This window comes from Hippocampus bargibanti, linkage group LG12 (genome assembly GCF_051943395.1).
Source record: "Hippocampus bargibanti isolate YZ-2025 linkage group LG12, ASM5194339v1, whole genome shotgun sequence".
NCBI classification, from domain to species: Eukaryota; Metazoa; Chordata; class Actinopteri; order Syngnathiformes; family Syngnathidae; genus Hippocampus; species Hippocampus bargibanti.
The window spans coordinates 12,668,802-12,687,511 of NC_142745.1; the positions used below are offsets into that span (position 1 = coordinate 12,668,802).

General features: G+C 40.7%; 1 protein-coding gene across 1 annotated transcript in view; it reads left to right on the top strand.

The window, feature by feature from the left end:
• Positions 1-18,710, top strand: part of LOC148890513 (semaphorin-3F-like) — an 80,440-nt gene that overhangs the window by 48,857 nt on the left and 12,873 nt on the right. Inside the window, exons 5-10 of the mRNA XM_089009826.1 lie at positions 1,219-1,338; positions 5,317-5,406; positions 6,286-6,379; positions 10,417-10,536; positions 15,307-15,446; positions 17,399-17,513. Of these exons, the coding sequence (XP_088865952.1) occupies positions 1,219-1,338; positions 5,317-5,406; positions 6,286-6,379; positions 10,417-10,536; positions 15,307-15,446; positions 17,399-17,513 (679 nt within the window). The remainder of the gene's footprint in view (positions 1-1,218; positions 1,339-5,316; positions 5,407-6,285; positions 6,380-10,416; positions 10,537-15,306; positions 15,447-17,398; positions 17,514-18,710) is intronic.

Consider the following 18,710-nt stretch of genomic DNA (forward strand, 5'->3'; position numbering starts at 1 on the left):
TGAAAAGACTTCTTTTTGACTTTTCTATTTTTTTTCACTCAAAGTCATCTGGTTGTTTCTTAATAAAACCTTTAAAAAAAAAAGCAAATCTGGAAAGAGGTACAAAAGGGGACCCGGCATATTACATTACATTTTGTGGTAAGAGATGGATCTTATGTTCGTTTCGCACAGCCGGAATTTATCTGGCTTTTCTGAGTCGCTGTTGTGCAGAATGAGAAATGACATGAATTGATGGGAGGGAGGTTCTTCCTTCGGAAATCGCATCAACCTCATGTAAATGGTGGTCGGTAATGCATATTTATCTTTATATATAGAGGTAACATCTGAACTACAACCGACGCGATTTATGACCATCCGTACTTAGGACCACGGCCGCCAGACCTTTTTTTTTTTATTCTACGCCTGGCACCGCAATGCGCAAGCAGCCAGCAACGCATACTCCAATTTTGGCCAGAGAGCATGTCACACACTCGCACAGCAATCTACTGCGTGACGACACTCAATACATTAGTTATACAGTTCAGATACCGTCTTGGCCACATCTCCCGTAGTACTGTATACTGCTTTTTTCCGTCGGAGTCCGCCTGAGTCCGAGCGTGTGTGTCGGGCGACCTCTTCTGGCTGTTAGCAGGGAGAGCGATTTGTACCAGCTGTATTCTTTACGTATAAGTGTTTTCTTTAACCCAGTATATAATAAAATATAAATCTAAAATATCAATTGATAATATGAAATATACATTGATAAAAACGACACTGAAAGTTATAAAATGTATAAATGAACTGTAGATGTTGGTATATAATAGTATTCAACAGAAAAATATAACATTTATAAATGAACTGTACAGTAAACAGTTGCATACAGGTATAGTTATACAGTAATAAAAATTGCTAATACAAAGTATGAAATGATAAAAATGACACTAAAAGTTATAAAAATGTATAAATTAACTGTAAAGATGTTGGTATATAATAGTATTTAATAGAAAACGTTGCTTAAAAACAACAGATTGACATCGTATACTATCCTATCGTGTAAACGTCATGTCGGCCATTTTGAATAGATTTCAATTTATGACCGCTTACGACCGTTTTGTCAGAACGGAACCCGGTTGTAACTGACGTTACCTGTCTGTTTTATTTTTTTTGTATTTCAATTGGAGACATCCTGATCGAGCTGCTCCATCATCCTGTTTAATCATGATTTTTGCTCTACCAAAGGGTGAATGCGGTAACTTCATCCGTCTGATCGAGCCGTGGAACCGTACTCACCTATACGTATGCGGAACGGGGGCATACAACCCCATCTGCACATATGTGGACCGAGGACGCACGTCACAGGTAACCCAAGATGCCTTGTGAAACTTAACCTTATGCCTTCTGTCCTTTTTTAATTGTTGTGTCTGTCACTCAAGGTGGCTTGTCTTTCGCTCACTTTCTTTTGTTCACTTGCAATATTGCCGCATTTCCAGCAATCAATCCAATGACAGCACATACAGTTGTTGGCTTTGTGAGGTGAAAGGCGCCACAACACACTAGAGTTTGTTTATGGGTCAACAATTATCAGGTTTATTTGCATGAAACAACTTGCCCATCAAAACAGACTGACCTTCATGAGGCAAATAAAAAAAAATATGATGAACTGCGTGCTTATATCAACCACATAACTTCACAAATGGATTTGGTTTAATGCGAGTAAATAATTCAAAATGCCATAAGCGAGTTAACACCCATTGAATGTCAATTGAAAAAGTAAAAACAGTTTACATTCTTTACATGCTATTTCACTATGTCATTTTGTATGTTTAATAACGTACTCTATCATCACGTAAAGCAGAGGAACGATTGTGTGCTATTTTTACTTGCTACTCACATTAACTGCTGTTAGGGTCATTATTAATGAAGCAGGAATCAAAAGTAAAAACAAAAAGATTCTTTAATCTTTGGGATGGCACAAAATGTGACTGCCCACCCCGAGGGGCAGGTAGGGGAGAAGAGCCAAGAGGGAAGAGAGAGGTGGGGCTTGTTGGGAGAGCTTTATAAAGACGGACAGGATGACGCATGTGTGACGTCATGTAAAGACGGATGGAATGTGACATGACAGGAAGTCCGAGAAAATAAAACGATGTGTAAGGAAATAGAAAAGATGTTTTAAGGACAACCGACGTCACTTTTTTGTTTTTTAACTGACATCAGAAAAACGTTTTATAGCATCTAAAATACCCAAAAAGTATGATATTTTTAGTCAAATGCAAAACACCAATAAAAATGACTTAAAGTGTCCAAAATCTGCAAAAAATTGAGCTGCGAATTGGGCATTTTCAGAAAGTCCCGCCCCCAGTGCGTGACGTCACGCCAAGACGTCTTGCATTGCTTGTGAATCAAAACAATGGCTTCAGATTCGAGAATATGCTTTCTTGTTACACATCCAGTTATGAATATGATTCAAATAGTTCTGAAGAGGAATGCATACATGTTTGCAATCGATTAAAGAATGTATTTGTGCCATTATGAGGCAACATTGAGGGGAAATTTGTCACCGAAAAAGAGGCACAAAATGGCGACCTCCTGTGGCCACCTCCGTTTCCACAGGCTGATAAATTCCTTGGACGCCCTCTTCTTGCGGCTTTTGGGTGCAACACAAGGTCCCCAGACCAAACAAGTACAGCAAAATACATTGACGTGATGGAAGGACCGCTACAATGCGTCTTTTTTTTGGTCAGGGGCGTTCCTTTCGTGACGTCATGTACGGACTCGTCACCAACTCAAAAACAAGACTTCCTAAATATTCAGCACGAGTCTTAAAATGTCAAATATAGCTATATGCGGTGGAATCTTTGTAAAATACGCTCAATAGAAGTCATTTGAAGCCATTTTACAAATTATGGACACAACTTGTCCGGAGACGTCGCTTGTCCTTAAAAATGTGTTTGTACAGCGAATTGCCCTAACAACTGCCATTCACAAATTTATTCAGCAATTGAAAATATGAAGGAGAGAGCCATTCCCACATTTTTCGGGTTTTGGTTTTTCTTGCTTGGGTGCAGCTAAAGCGCTGGCCAGACCTCTGGCAATGTTTTTTCCTTTCCACAAGGGAACAGCATTCACATTTTTTCCAATGTTAGCGCTTTGTTCTAGCTTCATCTGTTGTTAAAGCGCTGTAAAAATCAATGTATTTTGTACTGCTGCCCCCATTTCAAGCTTAGATAACTCCAGACCCATCTAACTTAGGAATTAACTCTTTTTTTCTGATGAAAGAAGAGAGTATTTCCCTTTTTTCCATGTTAGCGCTTTGTTCCAGCCTGATCTATTGTTAAAGCATATATATACAGCAATATGTATGTATTACATTGTATTTTGGACAGCCACCCTCATTTCAAGATCATATAACTCCAGACCCATATCATTTAGGAATTAACTCTTTTTTCCCTGATAAAAGAAGAGAGTCTAAGGTTTCTGACACTGCATTGAATGAATGTGTATGTAGTCCTAAAACCGTAATATTGACTCCCTCCCTCTTTTCAAGGCTCATCTCAAAACCCACTTGTTTAAAATTGCTTTCAATGTATAGTTCTATCTGGTATTTTATTATGTATCATTTTACTTATGGTTTTATTGTTATGTGCTTTGTTTTATTGTTTTTATTGTAAAGTGTCCTTGGGTGTTTTGAAAGGCGCTTGAAATAAAATGTATTATTATTATTATTATTATTAGTATTATTATTAAAACACAATATTCAGTGGGTCCTGGAATATGAGTGGAAATGACAAAAACCCTGGCACTGGAGTGGACACATTTTTGAACATCCTGGCATTGAATGAGTTAAAAAGGCCGATGGCGCTTTCTAATAAAGCTTTTGACGAAACATGCAGCAAATTCCTTGGCCGTAATCCCCCCATCCACCTGTTTATACAGGGAAGGCTCTGTAGGTCTGTCTCTGTGTCTGGCTAAGAGCCCCTGAAAAGCCATCACTAGCGATGGAGCCTCTCATTCATCATCGCACTGCTAGCTCCTCCTACTCCTCGGGCACGATGACCGACGGCAAGCGGCACACAGCTGCCGGCATTGCGCCTTCCACGCCTCTGCGTGTTTAGTCTCACCCTAAATTATATGGGTGGAGTGGGTGGGGCAGAAGTAGGGGTTCACGTGTCATTGTAAAGGTCAGTCGGTCTGCTTCCATTCAGTTTGTTACCCCTTAAAGGAGACAGATTATGTGGTGAGGGTGGTGATGTGTGAAGGGGGGGGGGGGGGGGGTTCACGTTATAAAACAGGTTCCTGGTGTCTTAATTAACCCATTTACGCTGAGCGTGTTCATATGAACACAGATAAATTGATTTTCAAATGCATTGATTTTTGTCAATTATATATAATTATATTATTGTTAATTACATACTCCCTTTGAACCTATTTGATATTCTGTTGATTTTATTATGATTTTTTTTTTTAAAGATGAATTTATCTGTGTTCATATGAACACGCTCGGCGTAAATGGGTTAACAGCGTCTGGTAAATTACAGCACATTTAATTCATTCACTGCCATTCGCGAATTTATTCGGGTTTTGTTTTTTCATGCTTAGGTGCCAATAAAGTGCTGGCCAGGCCCTCTGGCAATGTTTATTCTTTTCCACAAGGGGGTATGCCTTTTTCCCATGTTAGCACTTTGTTCCAGGTTCAGTGCCAGGGTTTTTGTCATTTTCACTCAAATTGCAGGAGCCACATAATAGTGAGTTTTAGGACGATGTAAACATTCAATGCAGTGTAAGAAACCTTAGACTTTCTTCTTTCATCAGAAAAAAAAGAGTTAATTTCGAAGTTATATGGGTCTGGAGTTATCTGAGGTTGAAATGGGGGCGGCTGTACAAAAGGCAAATGCTGCCCCCTTGTGACAGGGAAAAACATTGCCAGAGGCCATGGCCAGGGCTTTATCGGCACCCAAGCATGAAAAAAAACAAAACCAGAACAAATTCAGGAATGCCGCTCCACGCCACACAATTCAATTTCAGAATAAAAATTCGGGAATATCAGTGAATGAGTTAAAATGAATTTGCTGCGTTGCACTGACACAATTAGCAAAATATTGAACAGCTCATTAGAGAATTGCTTACATTTCCTTTGCATGACTTTTGCATGACATGCACAATATCAAGCACCACTTTTACCTTTCAACACATTTTCATTTCACCCCTCCCCCCAAACCTTCCCCTTTTCCACTTTGTTTGCCTTCTCTCCATTCTTCTGTTTGTGTCATTATCAACTGGACAAATCTGGCTTTGTTGCCGCCAGTCATGTGTCAGTAACAAGTCGTTTCTGTGTTTTAGGGCTCCTACTACCTCCAGACCCCCAAATCTGCAGGGAGAACCAATCGGGCAGCAGACCAGAGTGACATGTCAGAACTTTTGGAAGCCAAGGTGGGCTTTGAGAGGAGGTTCGGGAATCATAATAATAATAATAATAATAATAATAATAATAATAATATAATAATAATAATACATTTAATTTATAAGCATTTATTATTCATAAAATAAGGTATATTTTGTGCAGTTCAGGATTATTTGGTAGAAAATTATGTTATATGGGAACCTGGAAACGGATTATTCTCATTTTTAATGTTTTCCTATGGGAAATTAATGTTTGGAAGACACACTTTTTGCCTTACACTCACTTTCTGGGAACCAATTAGGTTTGTAAGCTGAGGTATCACTGTATTAATTTTCCAGACCGCTTTATTGTCATTAACTCATTCACTGTCAATGAAAATCTGATGAGACAATGCAACTCAGTGATATTTTGAGGTTGGGTTGACATTTTGATCGAAGGACCGCAGATCACAAACATGGATTTTCAGCGGCGGAATGACTGCATTTCCAGCTTGTTGGCGAGGCAGATTTGAAGACTGTCAGTGCACCTGGACCGAGTGTTGACACAGATGTTAAAGATGTCATTTTTGTACCGTGAGGATAATGAGTTCTCTTTTGAGCCACTATACCATCAGTGGAGGCTCTCAGCATTTTTCCCCTTTGTTGCCTTCATCTCACTGATAAAACTGTCTTTGTATGCTTTTGCTTGCCCTCAGCAGATCCATTCGTGCCTTCAGGGTCACAGTGAAGCATTCTTAACTCCGCATTGTTTAGTTAGATCCTCATGTTGTTTTCAAAACCCACGACCTTTAACAGCAACTTCAAGGAGTGACCCACTTGTAATCCACAATGTATTCTCTAAACAAAATAAATCTATTAACACGAGAGAAGTGAGAGAATGAATTAACTTGACTTATTCCCCCCCGACAGGACTATATTTTCCGCCTTGAGCCGGGCAAAGTGGATTCTGGGAAGGGAAAGTGTCCATTTGACCCGAAATTGAACAGCGTCTCCGCTTTGATCAGTAAGTCAATGTTGATTTTTTTTTTTTTTTTTTTTTTTTTGCTTCACGGAAGCTTGCGGCATGTATTTTTAACCATTTTTAGAATGTGGGAAGATTGTTTTGGGAAAGAAATGTGCTTCCGGTTCCGACACTGCGTGATGTACTCATAGTGATAAACACACTTATTAATAATGACAATTTTGCGTCTTTTTATGTCGGTGGTATTACCAAAACTGACCTGTGGTGGGCAGTACGGCGCCAAAGGGAATCCAGATGGATGTTTGAAAGGTTCATTTTGGTGTATGCTTAAGGGACAACCGACGTCACTTTTTTGTTTTTTAACTGACACCAGAAAAACGTTTTATAGCACCTAAAATACCCAAAACACACAGTATGATATTTTTAGTCAAATGCAAAACACCAATAAAAATGACTTAAAGTGTCCAAAATCTGCAAAAAATTGAGCTGCGAATTGGGCATTTTCAGAAAGTCCCACCCCCAGTGCGTGACGTCACGGCAAGACTTCTTGCATTGCTAGTGAATCAAAACAATGGCTTCAGATTCGGAGAATATGCTTTCTTGTTACACATCCAGTGATGAATATGATTCAAATAGTTCTGAAGAGGAAAGTATACATGTTTGCAATCGATTAAAGAATGTATTTGTGCCATTTTGAGGCAACATTGGGGAAAATCTCTCACCCAAAAAAAGAGGCACACAATGGCGACATCCTGTGGGCACCTCCATTTACACAGGCTAATAAATTCCTTATATGGCGCTTGGACGCCCTCTTCTGGCCTTCTGGCGGCTTTTGGGTGCAACACGAGGTCCCCAGACCAAACAAGTACAGCAAAATGATGGAAGGACCGCTACAATGCGTCTATTTTACGGTCAAGGGGGGTCCTTTAGTGACGTCACGTACGGACTCGTCACCAACTCAAAAACAAGACTTCCTGAATATTCAGCGCGAGTCTTAAAACGTAAAATATAGCTATATGCGGTGGAATCTTTGTAAAATACGCTCAGTAGAAGTCATTTGAAGCCATTTTACAAATTATGGACACAACTTGTCCGGAGACATCGGTTGTCCTTTAATTGAATACAAAACAGAGATGGTTCAGGTGGTGCTATGACCCCGTCAGAAATATGTGCAGCCCCAGTTGAGCCCATCTAGTATTTTATAATATATTTAGACATCATTTTCTCTGCCTTCACTGCATAATTTGTCAAGGCCTGCTTTAGCCTTTTTTTTTTGGGGGGGGGGGGGGGGGGTTGGAACCGAGCCTGGAAGAGGCTGTAGTAGTACAAGGTATAGCTATTCAGACTCATAGTTCAGAATCAGAAAGCCTTGAATAGTCCTACAATGGGGACATGTTCAATCTACAGCAGCAAAACTGAAAGGGGTGGAGGGGAGGGTGATCAAGAGATAAAGCAAAGTATTCTATGCACAAAAGAAAATGTCAGGAGACTGAAATGTACAACTGGACAAAAACGTTTCATAAAAAGAACTGTACATGGTGTAAAGGATAAAAATATATAAAAGTCTAAAAATCTTATTTGATATATGTAACTGTTAACCTTAGAAATAGACTGATCGTAATTATTGAACCGGTTCAACATTTACAACTGGGTTTTCTGAGCCAATTAGTCTTTGATGGATGGGAAATTGTAATTTCGCCTCAATTATCGCTGTGCATGCGTGCCGCTTAAGAATTGTACAGATAACTCTTGAGCTGCCGCTTACAATCTGTTGTCCATGTTAAACGCTTTGTTACAGCTTCAGTTGTTGTTGTAAGCGCTATATAAATCAATATGTATTGTATTGTATTGTATTGCATTGTATTGTATTGTATTGTATTGGGGACTGTCTAGTATAAGGTTGCTCACCTGGCCCTTAGCTATCTATTGGCTAGCCAGCTAGCTTTCTATGTATTTGAGTTACTTCTAGGTTGAGTGAACGCTGGCGCGGGTGGCTGGCGGGTGGCTGCCGCTGCTCACCCACAGAAAAACGTATCCTCTGACTTTAAAGTGACCTTAAGAGTTTTGAAAGGCGCTTAGAAATGAAATTTATTATTATTATTATTATTATTATTATTATTATTATTATTATTAATGCTACAAAAATAAATAAAACTTTGTGTGATACGGTTTTGGACCAGTCAGGAACAGGAGCGAATTCCACAAATGCTAACAACAATAAGATTGAATATACAAAAATGCTTTATTTATAAAACTAGGACATGAGAGCAACAAAGTGCTAATAAAGAACCAAGATTAAAATTAAGATACTAACCAAAAGTGCTTGCACAAGGCAAGGTAAACAAAACAATGCAAAAATCACACGTATGGACAAGCTATAATTATTCGTTTACCAACGCATTACTAGATTACAAGAAAACCAAAACATGGCAAGCATAAGGCTAAAAAAATAATAATAAAGCATAAATGGAACAAAAGAATGAGATACTTAACAAGAGCGATTCTGAAAACAAGATCAAAGAAAGTTATTTATCAGCCGTTGATTGCGCAACAATCTCTAACAACAGGTGACGGATAACTGACATGATGGCAGAACAGGTGTGAAACGGGAAGGAAAGCCCTCCACCGCCCCCTGCTGGACGTAAAACAAAACGGATCCATGACATCGTTTTGCTTGAGTTTTTAAACCCTCAAATTAGGACAGATGGTGAAAGATCGTACTTATAGATAATGGGACGTTGTCAAGCTGAAATGGTGACACTTTTTTTGTCAATCTGTTTGTGGGTGGTCTGGTCATCGGCCTACAGGTGGTCAGACATGACCTTTTGCCCTTTCTGTTTGAGTGCGTCTGTGTATGCTGGTGTGTGTGTGTGTGTGTGTGTGTGTGTGTGTGTGTGTGTGTGTGTGTGTGTGTGTGTGTGTGTGTGTGTGTGTGTGTGTGTGTGTGTGTGTGTGTGTGTGTGTGTGTGTTCTCAATTGCAAGTGACGCAGAAAGCACTCAAGGGAGTAAAACCAGTAACTCTTGCGGCGCCATCTTGAATATGAGTGTCATATGGAGTCTGTGCCCGAGTAAGAACATATTCTTCCCAAAAAGAGGCATTTTTGTCTTCTCCATTTCAGATTATCTATCTCGCTAGCTACCTAGCTAGCTACCTACCTAGCTACCTATTTGCTATCTAGCTAGCTAGCTATTAGCTATATAGCTGTCTATTAGCTATGTCCTTGAGAGTTTTAAGGGCCGCTTGTAGATGCATTGTATTATTATTATTATTATTATTATTATTATTAGCTATCTATCATCTAGCTAGCTTGCTTTCTATCTATTTGAGTTACATCCACGTTGAGTGAATGCTGGCGCGTGTGGCTGCCGCTGCTCACCCTCAGAAAAACTTATCCTGTGACTGTAAAGTGACCTTTAGCGTTTGAAAGGTGCTTATAAATGAAATTTATTATTATTATTATTATTATTATTATTATTATTATTAGTTTTATTATTATCATAAAGGTTAACATAACAAAGAAAATTTACCGTTGAGTTTTGAAAACAACCACATTCTTAGCTTTTGGTCTGCTAGCTTACGGCATTAGCCGTAAGCTAGTTTATGGAATTTATATGACTCATTTAAAAAAAATCAACACTATAAATTTTGAATGACAAAATGGTTGAAACTTCCAGTCACGTTTTAATATCTTCCCCCTGTTAAATACAACTGATTGCAATTGATTCTGCACCACTGATTGCCCTCACGGGTGTGATAGGTGCGCTTTGGGTGGAAGTGTAACCGGGTCAACTAGTTTGACTCAAACGTGGCGCTACAAGCAGATCATGATAGAATTTGGCTCACTGTTGAGTTTCTTTGGAAGGGGAAATCACCACCATGACGCACCGGGGACATGATGGAAAGTTGTTGCGAGATGATTGAAATGAAATGTGGGTAGCATGACGTCGTTTTTGAGTGATTAGCCAATGTGCGGCACGCGGCTCATGTGTCGAGTTATTTTGTGTACATTTATGACTTCACCTCGACAACATTTACAATTCTGTTTTTTTGTTTTTTGTTTTTTTTTTTTTTTGACAGATGGAGAGCTGTACGCGGGAGTGTACATCGATTTCATGGGAACCGACTCGGCTATCTTCCGTACACTGGGGAAGCAGACCGCCATGCGGACCGATCAGTACAACTCCAGATGGTTGAATGGTAATGTCCCCACGACATGTGTGTTCTGCAGCCAGCATTAATTCAACAAATTGTTTCCCTTTTGGCTAACGTGGTGATCTAGTGGTTAGCATGGCCGCCTCAGGGGCCAAATGTTTGGGATTTGAATCTTGGCTTTGGTACAAATGGACAAATAAGCGCTCGCAATCATACTGTATACCCGTGGACATTTTTTGTTGATTGACCAACAGGTGGTGGGTGATATAACTCACTTTATAACAAGCAACAATTTGTAAGATAGCATTTATAAATTATATAGAAAAAGCAATCTTCAGTCTGTTTCTTGTCATCCTCAGCTGAACCTTACTGTTAAATTCAACATCAAACAAAGAGTTACATATTGGCACTCAGGTGAGTAATTAGCATCAACGTACGTAGCAGTGTTGTGACGGAACATACCATATTTTCCGGTGTATAGGGCGCGCCCAAAAACCTTGATTTTCTTCAAAAGATGACCCTGCCCGTTATACGCCTTATATGTGAAGTAATATTGAGGCAACAGGTCTCGCAACTACTATCTATACAACCACTATATATATATATATATATATATATATATATATATATATATATATATATATATATATATATATATATATATATATATATATATATATATATATATATATATATACACACACACACACACACACACACAGGAGGTCTCTGAAAGAGGAGCACAGCAACGTCCCTGAACAGAAACCAGTTACTGTCACAGCGGCAGATATACAACAAGAGTCTCAGGTATGAAAAACTGGACGGCACCAGGCCCGGATATTGTCCACACCTACTGGCTAAAGAAACTCACAGCTCTCCACGAGCGCCTCGCAGCACAAATGAACCAGTTGCTAAATGATGGGACTCACCCAGGATGGCTAACCGAAGGGCGAACAATCCTGATCATGAAGGATTCCTCAAAGGGTGCAGTTCCTTCCAACTATCGGCCAATAACCTGTCTCTCCACAACATGGAAGCTCATGTCAGGCATCATTGCGGCTAAGATAAGTAGACACATGGATCAATACATGAGCAAAGCACAGAAAGGCATTAGTAGAGATACTAGAGGTGCCAAACATCAGCTGCTGGTTGACAGAACAGTCGCTCAAGACTGCAGGTCCCGACATACCAACCTGTGCACAGCCTAGATTGATTACAAGAAAGCATATGACTCGATGCCACACACATGGATCACTGAATGCTTGGAGTTGTATAAGGTCAACAGGACCCTGAGAGCCTTCGTTGCAAACTCGATGAGGATGTGGAAAACCACACTTGAAGCCAATGGCAAGCCACTAACGCAAGTGTCCATCAAATGTGGCATATATCAAGGTGATGCACTCTCCCCACTGCTGTTCTGCATAGGACTGAACCCCCTCAGCCAGATAATCGCCAAGACAGGCTATGGATACCGCCTCAGAAATGGACCTACGATCAGTCACCTCCTCTACATGGATGACATAAAGCTGTATGCTAAGAGCGAAAGGGACATAGACTCCCTGATCCACACAACCAGGATCTACAGCAGTGATATCGGAATGTCATTCGGGCTGGAGAAATGTAGTCGGATGGTGACTAAGAGGGGCAAGGTAGTCCACACTGAAGGGGTCTCACTCCCTGAAGGAACAATAGCAGACATTGAAAACAGCTACAAGTACCTCGGTATACCACAGGCCAATGGCAACCTCGAACTAGCAACAAGGAAAGCGGCTACGGCCAAATACCTCAGTCCTCAGAAGCCAGCTCAATGGCAAGAACAAGACCCGGGCAATAAACAGCTATGCCCTGCCAGTGATCTGTGACTGTACACAAGCCGTAAGGAAGGAGGCCGAGGACTAGTGAGTGTGAGAGCCACTGTCATCCCGTGTCTGTCACACGGGATGTACCACCGAACCATAACAGAAGTGGCTGATCTCAAGAAGTCCTATCAGTGGCTAGAGAGGGCTGGCCTAAAGGACAGCACAGAGGCACTCATCCTGGCTGCTCAAGAGCAGGCCCTGAACACCAGCGCCATAGAGGCAGGGATATACCACACCAGGAAAGACCCAAGGTGTAGGTTGTGCAAAGAGGCACCTGAGACAATCCAACACATAACTGCAGGGTATAGGGCATAGTCTACCGAAACATCTGTGCGGAGAATGGACTGGAAACCCCAAGGTCAAAGTAGGAAACACCTCCCAAGGTGGTAGAGAATGACCGAGCAAAGATCCTGTGGGACTTCCAGATACAGACTGACAAGATGGTAATGGCCAACCAACCAGATATCGTGCTCATAGATAAAGGGCACAGGAAAGCCGTTGTCGTGGATGTAGCGGTCCCGAGTGATGGAAACATCAGAAAGAAGGAACATGAGAAATACCAAGGGCTCAGAGAGGAGCTGGAGAGAGCCTGGAAGGTAAAGGTGACAGTCGTGCCTGTGGCTAACTGACATCAGAAAAACGTTTTTTAGCATCTAAAATACCCAAAACATGCAGTATGATATTTTTAGTCAAATGCAAAACACCAATAAAAATGACTTAAAGTGTCTAAAAGTAAAGAAATTCAATTTGAAACGGAAGTGGCCAGTTTCAGAAGGTCCCGCCCCCATGTTCGTGGTGTCACGGCAAGACGTCTTGCCTTGCTTGAGAATCAAAACAATGGCTTCAGATTCGGAGAATATGCTTTCTTGTTACTCACCCAGTGAATCCATGAATATGATTCAAATAGTTCTTCAAAGAGCTCTTTGCTAATTATTGAGCACACGTCTGCAGAACCTGACGAGGTCATCCCCGATGGGAACTTGACAGCACGTCAATCGTGACTCATGGAGCTGATGAGCCACCATTGGGGAAAGTATCATCAGTTGATGTTGCCAAATCGATCCCAGCCTCGTTTCCGCTCGTAAATCTAATCCTAATCCCGTTGCTGTTGACAATACTGTTTTGTGGCTCATCCATGGAATCGGGACACCTGAGTCCCACTCGTAAATCGTGTGATGCATGTTTTCCACAGTTGCGAGCAATTTTCAAGGGGAACCTGAGCGAAGTTGTCTAAAACATTCTGTTATATTTGAAATATGCATTGTCTTTTTCTAATGTCTAAAACCGACCAATTCACTCATTATCGAAAATGTCTGACCACTGAAAGCCATGTATTGTCCAATGTTGTGTCAAAAAAAATGTTTGGTTGGTTTTTTGTTTTTTGTTTTTTTTTAGGATGAGGGGTGAGACAGAAAAAACATCCCACAATATTTAGACTTGTTTTTCAAACAGCAATGTACAGTACAATACAACACAATACAATACATACTGATTTATGAGAGCATTTTAGTAACAGCTAAAGCTATAACAAAGCACAAATTTATTATTATTATTATTATTATTATCATTTTAATTATATAATATATCATTAATAGTATTATTATAGTAATATCATTTACTTGTGGATGAAAAGGTTTCTTCAGCCGTCATCTGTACTTCTTTGAAGGTGTCGGACGTTCTCATCCAAGAAGCTTCGTCAGCGAACTAAAATGTTGCTGGTAGCTCTGGCCCTGTATATATATCCCTACTGTCCAGTGGTGGCGGTGCCAGACCCCTGCTCTGATAGGTCCCTGCTCTAAAGTTGGGGGGAGCAGAGGACTATTTCCTGAGACTACACTGTTTACTTCTATTGTCCTGACTGATTATGGTCTACAACTGGCCTGATTGCCCTGTTTGCTCTGGTCTCACCTCATCAGCATAACTAAGCCTACAGTATGTGGTCATGATCTCAGAAGTGTGTTGTAAACACAATCCAAATTAAACCTCACACCACCATGGCGATTTAGTGAAGGGTTTTGCTGTTTTATAAAAATTGCTTATTTTACCCCCCTTTCAAACCATCTATTTTCTTTCGCTAAGATTTTAACCTCTTTGTCGTCAAATGACTGGTTGCTAGCTTTTAGGTGCATATGTAAAAAGCTTCATCGATGGACCACTCCTGTACGACTGAGAGCCGACACAGACGCATTCTATTTGTGGTTTCATTGTTCGGGTGTTTATTGTTCTTTTAGTTGTAAAGTGTCCTTCGGTGCTTTGAAAGGTGCTTGTAAATTAAATTATGATTATTAAATGTGTAATTTACTATAGTTGTGCAAGGAGCTGGTAAAAAAATCTTGGCAATAGATCTCAAAAGTGCTTGAAAAATCAACGTAGGGTGTGTATCCTCATTCGTCCCTGTATTTGGGTAGGGGGTATGTCTTGTCTTAGATCTGTGTACTCCATGAAGCTATTTTGACCACTGCTGGCTGGGACGAAATGAATTGGTCAAAAGAAAACACCGGGATGATTCCTCAGCCCTCAGTAATCATAAAAATGCTTATTGAGGCCAAATGTTGTGTTTAGACAGCGACCCAAACCCTAATCCTCCCTACTCTGGACCGTTAAATTGTTATTCAAGGCTCACAGCCTTTGGGTTTGCTCAGTCTGTTGTAAGCTGTCTCCTGGTTACAATCATATTATTATTATTATTATTGCATGTCAAAGAAAGTCTATTGACGTCCAATTCAAAATGCTTATGGTCTCAGGTGTCGTATCAAATAGCAATTTTACAAAATGCGCCAATGTAATTTTTCCTTGCGTTATTGGTCTAACATTTTACCTTGGAAGAATCTCCTGTTGTCACGTTAATCATTTCTGCCCGTCAAATGCATTGACGTTTTTTTTCTTGGTCATACGCAAGCTCCACTTGGTCGAAAATATGAACATTTTGGGTTCTCCTTGTTTTTCATTCCTCTAGATCCGACATTCATCCATGCACACCTCATCCCTGACAGCGCCGAGAAGAACGATGACAAGCTCTACTTCTTCTTCCGCGAGAAGGCCACAGAAATGGGGCAGAGTCCCATGAGCCAGTCCAGAATCGGACGGATATGCTTGGTGAGTTGCCGCGTTAAGTGTAGCACATATGAGCGGGATTGAAGAGGGGAAAAAATATTTTGGGATGATTGGGAAGGGACAAACACTCTTAACACCCCAACGCTAGATCTTTGTTCAAGATTACCGTATTTTCCAATGTATAAGGCACACCAGACTATAAGGCCAACCCCCAATGAATAACATGATTAAAAACGTTTTCTATTTATAAGACACACCACATTAGAAGGCACTACAGTTAGATGCTGGGGTTACGTTTTATCAATGGCGGTATGCATGTCAATTCTAGGCCCTCAGTAGTGCTACGTCTGAATCAATCCAAAGCTGCGAGTTTGATGTGATTTACTACACATCCACTAGAGGATGCCATTAGCCAGGAAATTACTTGTGACTTGAAGAAACTTAAAGGACAACAGACGTCACTTTTTTGTTTTTTCACTGACACCAGAAAAACGTTTTATAGCATCTAAAATACCCAAAACACGCAGTATGATATTTTTATTCAAATGCAAAACACCAATAAAAATGACTGTGAAGTGTCCAAAATCTGCAAAAAATTGAGCTGCGAATTGGGCATTTTCAGAAAGTCACGCCCCGAGTTTGTGACGTCACTCCAAGACGTCTTGCATTGCTACTGAATCAAAACAATGGCTTCAGATTCGGAGAATATGCTTTCTTGTTACACATCCAGTGATGAATATGAAGAGGAAAGCATACATGTTTGCAATCGATTAAAGAATTTATTTGTGCCATTTTGAGGCAACATTGGGATAAAATCTCTCACCCAAAAAAAGAGGCACAAAATGGCGACCTCCTGTGGCCACCTCCGTTTCCGCATGCTGATAAATTCCTTATATGGCGCTTGGACGCCCTCTTCTGGCCTTCTGGCGGCTTTTGGGTGCAACACGAGGTCCCCAGACCAAACAAGTACAGCAAAATACATTGACGTGATGGAAGGACCGCTACAATGCGTCTATTTTACGGTAAAGGGCGGTCCTTTAGTGACGTCACGTACGGACTCATCACCAACTCAAAAACAAGACTTCCTGAATATTCAGAGCGAGTCTTAAAACGTAAAATATAGCTATATGCGGTGGAATCTTTGTAAAATACGCTCAGTAGAAGTCATTTGAAGCCATTTTACAAATTACGGACGCAACTTGTCCGGAGACGTCGGTTGTCCTTTAAAGATAATCAAGACTTTTGGGTGCGCCTTATACACCAGAAAATACGGTAATTTCTGGAGACATCCGATTGTCAAGTTTGAGGCCTGGGTTTCTATGCCTCTGTAAATAAAAATCCCAAATGATCAGTCCTCATCTTCAATGATGACAAGCATCCAATTAATGGTCAGGACAGGAAAGCTGTTTAGGTTGGAGAGCATTTTGATATGTTGGATCCTTTTAAAAGAGATGGAAAATGAACTTCAGTTCACATCTTGCAACCAGAAGTGATAATGGCGCGATGTTAAGGTTGTATTTGTCCAAAAGACGCTTTATTTGGGATATTATTGGCCACATGTTCAAAAGACTCTTCATTGACATGCATTAGTTATACGAGGCCGTAAAATACAGCTTTGATTAAACACATGAGTCAGTGTGAGAACCCACTCACTTTCACTTCCCTTATATAGGAAAGATGATGGTCTCTCAGTGTCACAGAGACACAAGCCTGCACTTCATGCAAATCATTCTGACAGGACGAAAGGCGTGAACAAAGTTCATTATTTCCAGCTCGTGAATCATTTTGATTCCCTTCCTCAGTAGGAAAAGTTGGCCGACCTCACTCGCGCACACACGGGCCCAGATGAAACGCTGAGCTGTTTTTGTTCCAGCGGGCCAACAGCAACTGCGCGGCTAGCTTGAACAACATTGACTTACACAGCTGCGAACCAGTCGTGGATACGTGAAAGATACGTGATGATACACAAATTACACGTCCTTGCGTCCCTGCAGAATGACGACGGCGGCCACTGTTGTCTGGTGAACAAGTGGAGCACTTTTCTGAAGGCACGACTCATCTGTTCGGTGGCCGGAGCCGATGGCGTCGAGACGCACTTTGACGAGCTCAGTGAGTCCACACAAAAACACACATATGCTAAACTTCATATAAGGCCATTTTGTCAGTGTCACTTTAATCACAGAGCAAATTCAGCGATAAGTTTACGCTGTCTTTTTCATCATCAAACCCCGTTGGTAAAAAAAGTGGCCGCCATCTTGTTAGCGCTACTTTTACACTTTACTCTTTGTCATTTTCATTCAAATTTCAGGACCCACAGAATATTGAGTTTTAGGACTACATAAACATCCAATACAGCGTTAGAAACCGTAGACTCTCTTCTTTCGGCAGAAAGAAAGAGTTAATTCCTAGGTGATATGGGTCTGGAGTTATTTGAACTTCAAATGGGGACGGCTCAAACAAAAACTAGACGCCAGCCTATCAGCCATCCCTTCACTTGCTTGACACGCCGGACAACCAATCAGATGACATTTCATGATTAGGTACACCGTGCATGCTCAAACTACGGCGCTGAGCGTTGCTAAATTAACAAGCTAGCTAGTTGTTAGTTACATCATAATTTTTTACTAGGTTTTTTTTTCCTCTTAAACGTAAGATAGGGTATAAAAATGAGTGGGGGAGGTGGACCAAGTATGAAGAAAAAAAGTCTCACTTTCGTATGGAATGGGAGGAGGACTTTTTTCCCACGATGACATTTTCAAAGTGTGTTTGTCTCGTCTGCCAGTTATCAGTGAACTCCGGTAATGGCAAAAATGTACATCATTGTGTTGTGCTGTGCAATATATGCGGTTATACATCACTATAAGTTGCAAGTATTCTCAAGATATTTCTCATTTCTCAATAAATAGAATGGGTCGGAGTGATGTGTCATTCACGAACGAGACGGTTCTCACAGCTGGATCTCTGAAGTGAACGAAGAGAGCCGGTTCCTAACAAGGAGCCGGAAATGGGAGCTGACTTTTTTGTCCTCTATTCCCCGCGCCCGGTCTTTGGTTAAAGCCGCACCTGATTGGTCGATATCCGTTGTACAGAGGGAAGGGAGAATTACACACAGCAGTGAGGATAAGCGGGGGTTAGGGTAGACAGGTGGACATATGTTATTACATTATGCTGTTTATCAATTATTATATTTTTATTAGTTGATATGATAGAATTATTAATTTAGTTCATTTATTTATTAATTTATTAATATTAAATTAGTGACAGCTGATCACCAGACCCGAGTAACCACAGGGAAAGTGAACGTTA